General features: G+C 40.6%; 1 protein-coding gene across 1 annotated transcript; it reads left to right on the top strand.

Moving 5' to 3' along the window:
* The first annotated feature begins 6,213 nt into the window (after positions 1-6,213).
* Positions 6,214-10,464, top strand: LOC149198441 (uncharacterized). The gene is made up of 2 exons (XM_089400299.1): positions 6,214-6,961; positions 7,265-10,464. The coding sequence occupies exons 1-2, from the start codon at positions 6,214-6,216 to the stop codon at positions 10,462-10,464; spliced, it is 3,948 nt and encodes a 1,315-aa protein (XP_089256425.1).
* The last annotated feature ends 4,438 nt before the right edge of the window (positions 10,465-14,902 follow it).

Here is a 14,902-nt window from a genome sequence, read left to right on the forward strand (position 1 = left end):
CTTTCATTTCAATCTCTGATCCAGCTCCCAGGGTGTTTTTCCAGGCCTCATCATGATTTCCTTGAATCTAACGATTGATTGTGCTTCAGACTTGGGCCTACTAAATTCCTTATTCAGCGTAGTCTGAATGTCTGCCAACGCAACCATCGGGTTATCAGTGCAATACTTAATTTACCACGTTAGCACGTGATCCTGTAAAGAAGTAACCAACGTTTCTTTCTTCATTTGATCATCTGTAATCTTCTAGGTTGTCCACACAGCCTTCGTAATGAACCAAAACTAGTCTGGGTCCTCATTCCCCAAGCCCTTGAAAACGGGCAACTTCACTGCATTCGCCATATTGAACGGTGGCAAAGGTGGAGGTGGTGTGGGCGAAGGTGTATGCTGTGGAGGTGAAGATGGAGGTGGTATGGGCGGATGAGCTATTTGCGGGAACCCTTGCCTTATTAACTGGATAGCGCTCTGCGATGAAGCCTGTGCTGCTCCTTCGTCATCACTCAGAGGAGGCTCAATCAATAGGCTATATTCAGGGCCTATTCTCCCTCTATCCCTGAATAAATTTCCACTTCGTGTAGCTCCAAACATCAAGGTAATTGCATAACCCGATGTTCACACAAGAGCATTTTAATCCAAGTATTCAAATATCCCAAATACTTACCTCTCACTCCCTTGAAGAAGCGTTGTTCTGCTTCATTGTAGCTGACAGAGGTATCGACCATGAATTCTGTCACAAATCGTCCTATGACACTATCAAGCCAGTGATCAACAATGCGCGCAATCTTATCTTCAGAGGCTTCCAATCTCCGCACTAACTCTGGGGTCCACACTATTGGACCATCAAGCCTCCACCTTCCCTAGTCATCTGCCAATTTAGCAATCCACTCATATAGCTCGATTAGGAAGGAATAGAAGAAAATTTTGTGTATCTCTATGTACAGATACTTGTCCAACCACTATTCTTTCGTCAATCACGGATTTCTGTTTTCTTGTGCTGCAAATTCATGGATCTTTCTATCCAACCACTCCTCAATTTCTTTCTTTGTTGGATTCCAGTGATGCGACATCACACATCTCTTTATGTAGATCTCGGTCCCAGCAACGGAACCATTTGTTGGCTTAGTGGGTCTTGACCCAGGTTCAGAGTTAAGTTTGCCAAATAAATCCCTACACTACTGGCCCTTTCGGCATCAACCCGCGGAGCGCGGACTGAAGTCTCACCCGAAGCAGTATGGGGGGATGCTAGAACCAAGTTTTTGCACCCAGAGATGAGTGTGATGTCGTTTATGCCCTTAACTTGCCTTCATGCAGATCGATAAGCCCTTAAGTTCTATCGATATAACTTGCTTTTATCAACCTCTAGACCTTCGTGAAGGTCTACAACTACCTTTCGCAAACCTAAACAGGTAAATCCTCCACTTACACGCCTCTGTAATTACTCTTAATTCCGTATTTACCCAGATCGACTTAAATGTTTGATAAATTTAACATGCAACGGGATATTCTTCTCATAAATAGTTATTATTACTTGCGTTCATATGACAATATAAATTATGTAAAATCGCGCATCAATACAGTATTAATTCATAAACCCATCATTCATCATAACATAATAGCACATTCATTCATAACAGAAGGAAATAGATAAACGCAAGAATTTCTAGAATAATCTCTTTATTAATACTTCAATTCTTCTTACAAACTCAAGACTTCCCTGCGCACTCAGCTACAGGGTTCCGCACACTCAGCTACAGACTCTACTATAGGCCTTTGCGCACACAATTGCAGAGCCTCTCTTCTACTCTAAGACTTCTTCTCTCTTCCTTCTACTGACCCATTACATTCGTCTTCATTCTTGTTACTTACTTTTGACTCTCTAAGACTCTCTTTTTTATACAATCCCATGGTCCGCGGACCATGGATAGGCCTATACAAGCCGATACAACTTACATAAAAGAAGGATAAAAACCCTTTATGACACTTTATTATCTACGCGCTCCACAACCACAACTTGCGGAGAATTTACAATTTTTACAATAAAACTTGGGTTTTTTGCCCCAAAATTGACCCTAGGGGACCCTATCCCAATAGAAAGTGAAGATGAAATTCCATGAGGAATACCAACACTCTAAATTGAATTGGTTTAAATTAGTCTAGAATGTGAAAAGTCACATCCCTTTCATATACAAGACTAGTTATGTGCATGTTATTAATAACTTCTTCCCAAGGTCTAATGATGGGCTTGGGAAGTGTAAGAAAAATTCTACATATTTGTGTGATGTAGGAATTTACAGGGTAAGTTCCTCAGACAGAACACCAAAGGACACCGCTCACAAATAGATCACAGATCAATACACTAGTATTGTTGATGTCTCAAAGAGGGAAACAATCCACGGCCTGAGCCAACGCGGCCACTTCAGGCAATTTATTAATAAAAGAATGAAAAATTACATAAGCTTCTCTCATGAACGGTTAACCTACAAATGACCCTCCATGCTCTTTAAATAGAGATCATGGACCAATCGGGTGTTAAGCCACGGATCAAGTGTCGGTAATACCGAAGAGAGAATGAACCGTCAGATCACTTCATGTCTAGAACATGTCGTGATCGTTAGATTATAAGTTACAAAAGTACATAGTAAAGAAACACACTTTACCTAACTCTACATTAGACCAAGTTATACTTAACTATTTCCTATGTGTCGGAATATCCTAATATCCCCCCTTAAGAACAACTTGGGATAGGATTGAAGGATGTACAAATATGACACAATAGGAGAAGGAAGGAGGCACTAGAGCTTATTTTCCACTCCTGAATTCTAATAATGTGCTGGCTAGTGATGGGAATCAATCTCAAACAATGAATCTTTATGAATAAAAATAAGTTCATAGCGTTGATTCCTTTGTTGTAATTCATCCTGCTAGAGTTGTGACTCAAGTTGAATAAACTTGATTTTGTCATGTGAACCTTGTTAACAAGTTCAAATATATTTGAGAATGTCTTTGTCCACCATGATTGTATCATGAATAATTGATTATATCATAGCCTTCAATAAATCTTATATTTCATTAATTTTATCCATTTTCTCAACAGATGAAGCTCAAGAAATGAAGGGTGTCAATTTAACCAAATTTCAAAAAAATAAAAGTGAACTGACAAAAAAATTATTTGTAAGTTACCATTATTCTAGCCATTTGAAAGACATTATAAAATAGAAACACATGTGTTCTCTCACTAACGACATAAAAAACCTTAGCTATAATCAACTTAAACATCCATCTAGCTTTGGTATTTCATCTACGACATCCACAGTTTAAAACCACCAAATCGGAATTAAAGATAAGGATATACATAAGACTACTTTTAGAACTAGATATGACCATTATGAGTTCGTTGTGCTTCCTTTCATACTCACAAATGCCCCAGCCACATTTATGTGTTTAATGAACAGTGTCTTCAACTAGTACTTAAATAAATTTGTATTGATCTTCATTGATGATATTCTAGTTTATTCCAAGACACCAGAAGAGCATGAACAACACTTAAGAATAGTACTGCAAACACTCAGAGAGCATCAACTATATGTCAAATTTAGTAAATGTGAGTTTTACCAAGATCAGATTCAGTATTTGGGACATGTAATATCCAAAGAGAGAATCATTGTAGACCTTGAAAAAGTCAAGGAAATTCTTAATTGGCATGTTCCTAAATATGTAGCTGACATCAAATCCTTTATGGGAATTACAGGTTATTACTATAGATTCATTGAAGGTTTCTCCAAGTTGGCCTACCCTATAACATCCTTACAAAAGAAATGAGTTAAATTTATCTGGACCCAAAAGTGTCAAGAAAGTTTTGATTGGTTGAAATATTTGCTAACTGTAGCTCCCATACTTAAGATTGTTGATCCCAATAAATATTATATAATGTGCACGTATGCTTGTTTGGAACTATTAGGTGGAGTGTTAATGCAAGATAAATAGCCTATGAATTTAAGAAGCTAAAGGAATATGAAAATCATTATGTTGTGTATGACCTCGAATTAGTTTCAGTGATTCATGCTTAAAAAATGTGGCAGCACGACCTTTTGGGTAATAAATTCACATTAGTAAATGATCATATCAGCCTGAAATATTTCTTCAATCAACCAAATTTAAATGCAAGGCAAGCAAGATGGGTGGCTTTCCTTAGTGAATTCGATTTTGAAATTAAACACATCAAGGGAAAAGAAAACAAAATTGCAAATGCATTGAGTAGGAGTTTAAATTAAATTTGTGGGATATCTACTATCAGTGCTACAACAAACATTAATGAACATATCAAGACCGCGGCCTTAGAAGATCAAGAATACAAACAAAAGAAAGAAAATTTGTTAAATGGAACTAGCCCAATAGAAGGATTAGATTAACTCTCCAATAGGGATGCCATTACTAATAATATTATTTCTCTCCAATAAGGATGCCCCTGTTAATGACAATTCATGAGCTCTGAGAAGCGATTCTAGGGTTTTGGTACGCATCTGCAACGGCAGATCTGCAGCACAGAGGACTCCAGCATCAGAACGCGACAGGGCGGATAACCAAAGGTCGCGGATCTTGACCGGCGGTTTCAATGAACCCCCATCTGGGGGGAGGAGGGGCGCCTCCCCTAATAAACGACAACCAGCAGGGAAATCCTGAGGGTTCAAACAAAGAACAGGCATATAACGATGAAGATACAGGAAAAAGTCAGCACCGACAGACTGAAAAAGAACAGCAAGACAAACCGAAAGTCAGTTCATCCACATGCAAGCCAGTTGCTGCTCACAGACCAAAAGTGGAGCTGCCCAGTCATCGAATCAATGCCAGAATCCAATACATGAGAGATCATGCCCTCATAGGCAAATTTATTGGCATATGGCCAAACGAGAAAGCGCTGAGAGCTTGGATAAACGTCAAATGGCATCCAAAAGGACACATAACCCTGCATCTAGGGCCGAAGGGCTTCTTCACTGCAGTTTTTAACTGCTTGGAGGATAGGAACAGAGTTTTCGAAGGAGGGCCTTATTTCTTTAACTCTGCTGGGCTATTTCTCAGAGAATGGATTGAACGATTCAACCCGGATAAGGAGGATCTGAGCTGGGCGCCGGTGTGGATCAGGCTGTATTCTCTACCTTTGGAATACTGGGAAGAGGAGTCTCTCAAAGCAATCGGTTCGGTTCTGGGCGACTTTGTCAAAGTGGCAGAAGATACAAAGACACAGAGATACACCTCATATGCACGGATCTGTGTCTACATGGATCTGAAACAACCTCTGCCTGACACGGTAAGTCTATTTCATGAAGATGTAGAATGTATCCAGTTAATCGATTATGAGCAGGTTCCCTTTAGGTGCAGGAAATGTCATGACCTAGGACACCTCTTCAGAGACTGCCCATTAAATAGCAAACCTACGACTCAAACTGAACAGGAAAACCCATCTGCAGATGGCTTCACTAAGGTGATAAATCGTAGGAGAGGAAATAAAAAACCAGTAGCTACTGCAAAGATACCTCCAGGAGATCAATCCAAGCCTTCTACTAGTAATAGCTTTGCAGTATTAGACAATGAGGATTTGCAAGATCCAAACAGTTCATCCGCCAATAAAAAAGAATCTGCTAAGGAAAAGGAAAAAATGGAAGGACCCCAATCGAAAGAAAAAGAAAAGGAGAAAGATCCAGAAAGTAATAAGCTCAAGACAACCTCAAAAACCTGGGATCTCCCTGATATGGATATAGATGGTACAAACCCCAGCATAGAAAATGAGAAGGAAGGCGCTGGTAAATCTCAGGAACCACAAATCATGGAGGAGGATACGGAAACAATAGATATTGGTGAGCTAGATATATTGGGATTAGAACAAGCTTGCAAAACAGGGAATTTCGACAAAATACCTGAAAGACAAGTGGATAACCTAGTGGAAGTCCTCAATAAAGCCCAGAAAAAATATTCATTAGGGGTTCAAATCGGCAGCCAATGGGACGGGAAATTCATCACCAAAGACAGCAAAAAAAGGGGACGGAAAACTACCCTAGAGAGAACCATCAAGATTGGAGAAGTATTGGTAGAATCAGGCAGATATGCTAAGCTATCCAAGTATTTCAATATCAACCCCAAGCCTTCCCAATGAAGTTGATCTCTTGGAATATCAGAGGGCTTAATTTCCCAAGGAAAGGAAAACTCTTAAAAAACATGTTAATGGAAGAAAAACCAGCAATTCTTTTTCTACAGGAAACAAAATGCAACTCGACAGTCTTGGAAAAAATAGCAGCAAAAGCCTGGCCAGGAGGGACAGTAGTAGCTGTTGATGCTCAGGGAGCTTCCGGAGGACTTGCAGTGCTCTGGGATGCACGAACGATTCAACTAGACAATATACATGCAAATAAAAATTTCATCCAAGCTATATTTCATATAATTGGATCCAACATATATGGTCACATTACTAATGTGTACTTTCCTCAAGAAACCCAGCACAAATCTGAAATTTTGGAGGCTTTAACGATTCTCAGCGCAGAAAGGCAATACCCATTATGGCTCTCCGGCGGAGATTATAACATGATCGCTTCGATGGAGGAAAAAAAGGGAGGCCGATGCAGAACAAACAGGGACGGATCTCTACTAAAAGATTTCATACAGAACAACTGGCTTATAGATATTCCTACTAATAATGGCCTCTACACCTGGAACAACAAAAGGGCAGCTCCAATGCAGATAGCATCGCGTCTGGATCGCTTCTTAATCTCTGACAATGCAGTTCATGTAGGTGGGGAATTCACAGCATCAATTCTCCCCTTCTCTGGTTCCGATCATTGGCCGATTGCCCTCCATTGGAATCGACCTGGCTGTCATATAAGACGTCCCTTTAGATTTGAGGCTTTTTGGTTGTCTCACCCGGACTTCAATGAATTTGTCAAAGCAACCTGGACAAAATGTAATCCGACAGACGGTACACAAATGTCCATTTTTCAAAGGAAGCTGAAATATCTCAAAGGAGAAATTAAAAAATGGAATCACTCTGTCTTTGGTAACATCTTTAAAGCTAAGGAAACCCTCAATCAAGAAATGAAGGTTGTTCAGCAAAAAATGATTTCTGAAGGACGCTCGGAAGAACTCAGCAAGAAAGAGCAGTCCTTAGAAAATCAACTCCTCGAGCGAGAGTTACAGGAGGAAACTCTCTGGAGACAAAAATCGAGAGTCAGATGGCTGAAGGAGGGTGAGAAGAATACGAAATTCTTTCACAAATCCACAGTGCAAAGGAGAATGATAAATCAAATTTCCAGGGTCACCAATGAGCAAGGAGGCAAAATCGAAACTCATGAAGGAATAGAACAGGTATTCCTCAACTACTTCAAGAAGATGAATCAAGAGCCGGATTTAAACAGAACAGAAGCTATTGGAAAAATCATCAGACATATACCCAAATTGATTACTGAAGAGCATAACACTCTCCTTCTCAAGCCCATAAGCCTTCAGGAAGTTGATGATGTTGTCCACCAACTCAAGGCAGGAAAGGCTCCGGGACCCGATGGCTTTACTTCAAATTTTTTCCATCACTTTTGGGATCTGGTCAAATGGGAAGTGTGGCAGGTGGTGGAAGAATCGCGTAAGCTAAGGTGGATGTATCCGGGACTGAACGCAACCTTCATAGCTCTAATCCCTAAAGAAGAGGAAGCCTACACTCCGGATAAGTATAGACCGATTGCATTATGCAACATAATATATAAGATTGTTTCCAAAGTGATAGCTGCCAGATTGAAGCCCCTGCTTCCCCTCATCATCTCTCCAGAACAAACTGGTTATGTTGAAGGAAGGCAGATTACGGACGGGATAATTCTAACCCATGAAATAATCCACTCTCTCAAGCTCACAAAAAAACCAGGTATGTTGCTCAAAATCGATCTGTCTAAGGCTTTTGATAGTATTAGTTGGGAATATATGCAAAAAATCCTTCAAGCCTTTGGTTTTGCCCCCTCTTGGATTAGATGGATCAGCAGTTTAATCTCCTCCTCGTTCTTCTCTATTCTCATCAATGGAATCCCTTCACCCACTTTCCGACCCTCTAGGGGAATTCGCCAAGGGGACCCTATTTCGCCCTTCCTGTTTGTCATTCTAGCTGAAGGTCTAGGTCGCAGCATTAAAGAAGCTATTCGGTCTCATCTTCTTAAAGGTCTAGCCTTCCACCAAGCCCCTGCTTTTTCGCACCAGCAATTCGTCGATGATAATATGCTATTCGGTCACCCGTCTGTCCAAGAAGCTCGAGTCCTTAAATCCATTCTTGCAGACTTCTCGGAAGCGTCTGGAGCTCTCATTAACAAAGTTAAATCCCAGATCTTCTTCTTCAACACCCTGCCCTCCATCCAAAGATCCATTGCCCGTATCCTTGGCTTCTCCATCGCTTCCCTTCCGTCCAAATATTTGGGGGCTCCTTTATTTGCCACGGCTCTTAAGCATGCTTCTTGGAATAATCTTTTAGAAAAGCTGGAAGCCAGGTTGTCCCTGTGGACTCATCGAGCGCTAAATATGGCGAGCAGGTTGGTCCTAATCAAGGCAGTGCTTCAAACCATGCCTCTTTACCTTTTTTCCATATTAGCTGCACCCAAATGGGTTCTCAAAGCCATCAAACAGCTTCAGCGAAATTTCCTATGGGGGAAATCGGGGCCAAACCGAAAGTGGGCACTGGTAAAGTGGGAAAAAGCATGCCTACCCAAAAAAGCAGGAGGAATTGGATTGAGAGACCCAGAACATAGTAATATGGTCATGGGGGCCAAAATCTGGTGGAAATGGCTATCTAACCCCACTACACCTTGGGCTTCCCTTTGGACAGCAAAATACGCAAGCAACAAATCCTTGGAGGAGAGAATTAGAATGTCAGAAATCAGTAAAGGATCGGTGATCTGGAACTCGGCCATTCAACACAGGGATTTAATTCAAAAACACAGCTTTTGGGAGGTGAGGGATGGACACACAGCTAGGTTTTGGGAGGACTCATGGCAGCAGCTCCCTAACCTCAGAGATACAATTCCGGGAATTGCTGACCAAGACATACAACAATATGAGAAGGTGAGTCGTTTTTGGGACTTACAAAATGCACAAGATCACAGAAACTGGAAAGAGGCCAAGCATATAATACCTCACAGTCCGGAGCAAACTCAACTCTCCCTCTCCTTTGAACTCCAAAAAAGGAAAATTCTCACCCTGGCAGGCTTGGACACCCTCAGGTGGGGATATGAGGAGAAAGGCACTTTTACAACCAGGGAAGCTTATAAAATAATTATCAAAGATAGAATAATTAAGGACCAATTATGGGATAGGATATGGAACCCAACCATATGGCCGAAAGTCTCAACTTTTCTATGGCTTATCTCTCACAACAGAATTCTCACATGGGACAATCTCAGAAAAAGGAATTTTGCTGGACCATCCATATGTCCTAATTGCAGGCAGGAAGAGGAATCAGCTTTACATCTCATGCAATCCTGTCCAATGGGAAGGAGACTGTGGGAAAAAACTACTTTCCGTTGTCAGAAGGATGGAAGAGTGATTGGAGACATCAAAGGGACTCTTCGCACCTGGCCTCAAGAGCCGTTTAAGAGCAAACTCTTAAACACATTATGGCAACTCATACCAGGATTATTAATGTGGAACATATGGAAAGAGAGGAATAGAAGGATATTTAAAGATCAAGCGCAGACAATTGAGCAGGTCTGGAATGGATTGCACCAGAACATTAAGGAAACTCTGTCTATTAAAGGTTGGTCTAAAGAGGACTTCCCATCTATCCCTCAGGAACAAGCCATATGGGAAAATTGGAAAATTCAATTACAACATCCGGTATCATCAAAGGATAATTCTTCAAACCATCCAGAATCTTCATCAAGTTGGACACCACCACCAATCAATGCATATCAGCTTAACTTCGATGGCGCCTCGAAAGGGAATCCCGGAAAAACAGGATTTGGAGGAACCATAAGAGACCACCAGGGAACCCCCCTAACAACCTTTGTTGGCTCAATTGGATGGAATACCAATAATGCGGCGGAATTGGAAGGTCTATGGAGAGGACTAAATCTGGCACAGGAAGGGAGATTCTTTCCTCTTATAGTGGAAGGGGACTCTCAAATTATTATCAACATGGCCACAAAGCTTATGCAGGGATCGTCGGTACATAAGGTGAGTAGCAGTTGGAGACTTGCCAACAGACTAGAGCTTCTTAAACAATGGTTTACCAATCACCCAGCAATCTCCTTTAAACATATCAGAAGGGAAGGAAATAAACTCGCTGACTTTCTTGCAAACTTAGGAGTGGAGTGTGGAAAGGATTTCTTTGAAGGCCCAATTTCCGGTATAGTTTCAGAGAATCAACTCTCCACCTTCAGGACCATAGTAAACACAGACATGCAATCGAAGGAGGTTTCGCACCCGGATGCGGGTGATTTTATGAGTTATTAATGTTCAAGCGAGCGGAGATGGCAGCTGGCAGCACTGCGGAGCAAGTGGACGTTTTTATGGCAGTTCATTTATTTCCATTAATGAAGCGATGGGATCACGGCACGCGGGGTAAGCTCTTCAAGATGGTTAGCTTGAGCAGCAGAGCATTTGTTCGGCCCTCGACATTCTCTCTGGTTCACTCAGACAGAAATTCTCCCGGTCGAATTGGTATTAGGACTTCAAACACAGGGCTGCGCACTTGGGAGCCACCCTGGCTCCATAGTTGCAATCACCTGGCCAGCTTTATACTTTGGATCTTGGCTCATCTGGCTCGCATCAGGTATGGTCAGTCCGTTTTCTTCTGGGTTGTTTCTGGAATAGGTCTCGTCATAGTCTCTGTGGAAGTTAACTGGGAAGAGGATGGGTTAAAGGCTGTCGGTAATGGGATTTATTTAGCGGTTCCGTTTTCTATCTGGGTGAAGTTTTCCTTAGGCGTCTTTTGCTCCGGGTTCTGCTATTTCCTGCTTCTCTTAGATTGGGGTGGGTGGGCTTTCTTCATCCCTCAACCCTTTCGCTCGCTCAATCTATTAATCCCCTCTGCAATGGCCCCCCGTCGTCGTGGAATTTCCCGGAGGGGCAGTAATTCAGGAGTTCGTGGTGGAGTTAGGGGCAGGGGAGCACCTGTTCCTCGTTGCATTTCCCCGCTAGCTTCTGTCTCGCCGGCCTCTCCTTCTTCCGACCACTCTGGCCCATCCCTGCACAATTCTTTCCACTCTGCACGTTTCAAGTTTAAAAGCAAGCTCCACAAGCCCACTATCTCTGCTCTCATTACAGTCATCTTCTCAGAGGATGAAGAGGATTCCTCAAGCTCTGACGAACAATCTAAGGACAGGACTCTCTCTCATAATTCCAGTCACTCTCAGGGAAGCATGATGGGTGACATACTCAATGTTCCAGAGGCGCAGCAGGTTGAAGAACAGCGAGAGGATTTGCAACATCAGCAAACCTCTTCCTATGAAGAAATCATTCCTTGTGCTCCGGCGCATTTCTCAGGCAATACTCTGCACCTTGTGCTTCCTCCGGGCCGCACCAATATGGACGTAGAGGACAATGTGATGGTCGAATGGGTCAGCTCTCCTTGCAGAGACAATGAAGCAGATGCAAATCTGCCACCTCAGGCGTAATCCTCTTCGACTCAGCAAGATTTCTCAGGACTGCGGTTTTTGAACCTGTTTTTCAGTGGGTACATACTCCGGCTCTTATCAGTATGGTCTTCTATAGTCTCCCAGTTTTATTAGTCTGGTTTTCTAGCTTTTGTAACAGCTGCATAGTAATAGGGTGGCGGGAATCAAAGTATAGGTCCTATCTGGATTTACTGTGTTTTGGGCTCTCAGTTTTCATATATGTAAACAGATGGTTAAAAGCTGAATGCAACAGTATTTTTGACAGAGGGCGGGTTACAGCCCTCTCAGAGGCTCAGACCTCTTTGTAAATATTTTTCCTCTTTTTTAAATATAATAGAATAGTCTTTACTCAGAAAAAAATAGAAGGATTAGATTATGCTTTGGATATTGATGGTTTATTGACTTTCAAAAATAGAATTTGTCCCAAATGTGCATAGAATTAAACAATTGATCCTAGATGAACATCATAAGAAATCCTTTTCAGCTCATCCAGGTTATCAAAAACTTATCACAACACTTAGAAAAAGGTTTTATTGGCCAGGGATGAAAGCAGAAGTAGGTTGGCTATTTAGAAAAAAAATTGGAGTGTTAAAAAGTTAAGGTGGAGCACCAACATCCTGATGGGTTATTAAATCCCTTACCCATTCCTGAGTAGAAATGGGAAATTATCTCCTTAGATTTTATCACAGGGTTACCCAGAACTAGAAGACAACATGATTCTATCATGATTGTAGTTAATAAATTGAATTAGGCAACCCATTTTATACCAGTGCAATCAACATTCAAATATATTCACATAGCTGATATTTTTACAAAGGAGATATTTAGACTTCAAGGGGTACCAAAAATAGTGATTTTTATAGAGAGGAAAAATTCACATCAAATTTTTGGAAGGAATTTTTCATAGGATTAGATACACAATTGAATATTAGTGTTTCTTACCATCTCCAAACCAATTGGTGGATTGAAAGAACCAACTAGATCCTTGAATACATGCTTCGCATGTATTCAATGGATCAACCCACTTAATGGGAGGATTACTTGCATCTGGTAGAATTTTCATATAATAATAATTATCAAACATCTATTAAGATGATTCCTTTGAAGTCCTTTATGGACGAAAATTTCATACTCCATTGAGTTGGAGACAACCAAAAGACAAATTGTTTTTGGGACCTGATCTCGTAAGAGATATTGAGTAGGTAGTCAGAAAGGTAAGACAGAATTTAAAAACAACGCAAGACAAGGAAAAAGGTTGTGCATGTTAGAAAAGAATTCAAAAGGAATACAATGTGGGAGAGAATTTATATATCAGATTCAGAACAAAGAAAAGGGCACTAAGGTTGTAAACTTGTGCTAAATTGGCATCCAAGTTTTGTGGGCCATTTGAAATGTTAGCTAGAGTAGGACAATGGCCTACCAACTAGCACTAATAGCTCACATAAAAGTGCATAATTTATTTCATGTATCACTTTTAAATAACTATACTTATGATCCAACTCATAACATTGATTGGAATCTAATACAGGTCAAACTGAAAGGCAAGTTTCAGGTCAAGCCTCTCTGAATTTAGATAGAATATAAACTTTACTCTAGAATTGAGCCATCATCCAAGTTAAAGTGAAATGGAATGACTTTGGCCCTAAGGAAGCCACTTGGGAGATGGAAGACAAAATGTGAGAAGTGTTTCCTTCACTCTTCTAGAATTGATGAATGAAAGAAAAAACTGAGGACGGTGTTCAAATTTAAGGGGAGGTAAAATGTAATATCCCTATTGAAATTACTTTTACGAGATTTTTATGATTTTATGTTCACTTGTAATTATTTAAGTTGGAAACATTGGCCATGAGGCCAAGACTAAATTTGTACATTTGAATGATAGATGTAGATATCTATGTGAAATAATAAATAAAGTGTCTTTTTTCTTGGAAACATTATGGGAACCAATAAGTGAGTATTCAGGTTGCTCTGATGTCCATAATTTTTTTAAGTGGTTGGAGTCCCAAGTAGTGGACAAGTTAAAGTGACAGTTGTCAAGGTTATAAGTTCCATGATTCCCCAAGATTCCAAGAGGAATGATCACCACCAAGAGACAATGTAATTGGAGATAAATGTTATGCTAGGTGGGGGAAGACACAACATATAGCGGGAGAGAAAGGCATTTGGGGGGATATAAAGAAACCTGTGAAAAATCCTAGGTATAGGAAATAAAAGTTTAGACATTGAAAATAGAAGGATGATTCTAGCGTCTGTGGGGGAGGAGGAATAATATCATCTAATGATGATAAGTTTCTTATAATAGAGAAGCTTGAGGCTCGGGGGAAATTGTTGTGGTTGCAATTCACTGGTTGGGAGGAACATACTGGTTCCTACTATATTTCCAAGTGTTCAGATAAGTGAAAAGATTAATGTAGTCATTTTGTTATCAATAATGTTTGGTTTTGAAGCATGTATTTACTATTTAGCATGTGGGTGGTTGTATCAAGAATGAACAGTGAATAGTAAAAGGAAAAACTATAATCCATGTCGAAACAAACACTTGGAAGTGAATATCAATATTCAACCCCCAGCCCATCACCGAGAAGCTCTCTTTCCATAGAGAGTAGGCACAACTTCAAATGACATGTTTGGATGGGTAGTCAATCAAACAGGTAAGGAGTTTGAGCCATCAACGTTGTTCATGCCCCATATTCCATCTAAGTTGTCCAATTGTGACCCCATCACATGGATCGATCAAAGTAGTGAATTGCATGAGAGGCACGTACTTAAGGTCCCACCCATCAAGTATATCAAGTGTGGCTCGGGAAGGACCTGTGGAGAAATGGTAGCATGTTTGACTTTAGACCAAAAGGGTGCTAGTTCAAATCACATCGGATTCAATTTAAAATGTCCACTTATTTATAGAAAAGTATATGTAAACATGAGTATAGCATATACCTTATTATGGAGGAGGTTCGCATACTTTATGAAATGAGGGATCGATGGTTGATATATGTTGAAAGCATGATCGGTGATAAACATGTCTTGATTTTGAGTAGTCGTGAGGCGACAATGATGTGATGCTTTCATAATCTCCCAACATATTTTTTTTAATTATCAAGGGAAAACCATACCACACCGTGATGGGGTATTATGGATAGTCAAAGGTTGTTTAAATGTTGTGGAACCCAATGTTAAGGGTTTGAATCTCATCTCTTTATGTGTCTGTGTGTGTGTGTGTGTGTGTCTTTTTAAAACGAAAAGAGAATGAGTCTTGATGGAAAGAGTGCCTCTAT

This window comes from Pinus tabuliformis, chromosome 2_1 (assembly GCF_031772625.1).
Source record: "Pinus tabuliformis cultivar Carrire ecotype Pingquan chromosome 2_1, CPIR1, whole genome shotgun sequence".
Taxonomy (NCBI): domain Eukaryota; kingdom Viridiplantae; phylum Streptophyta; class Pinopsida; order Pinales; family Pinaceae; genus Pinus; species Pinus tabuliformis.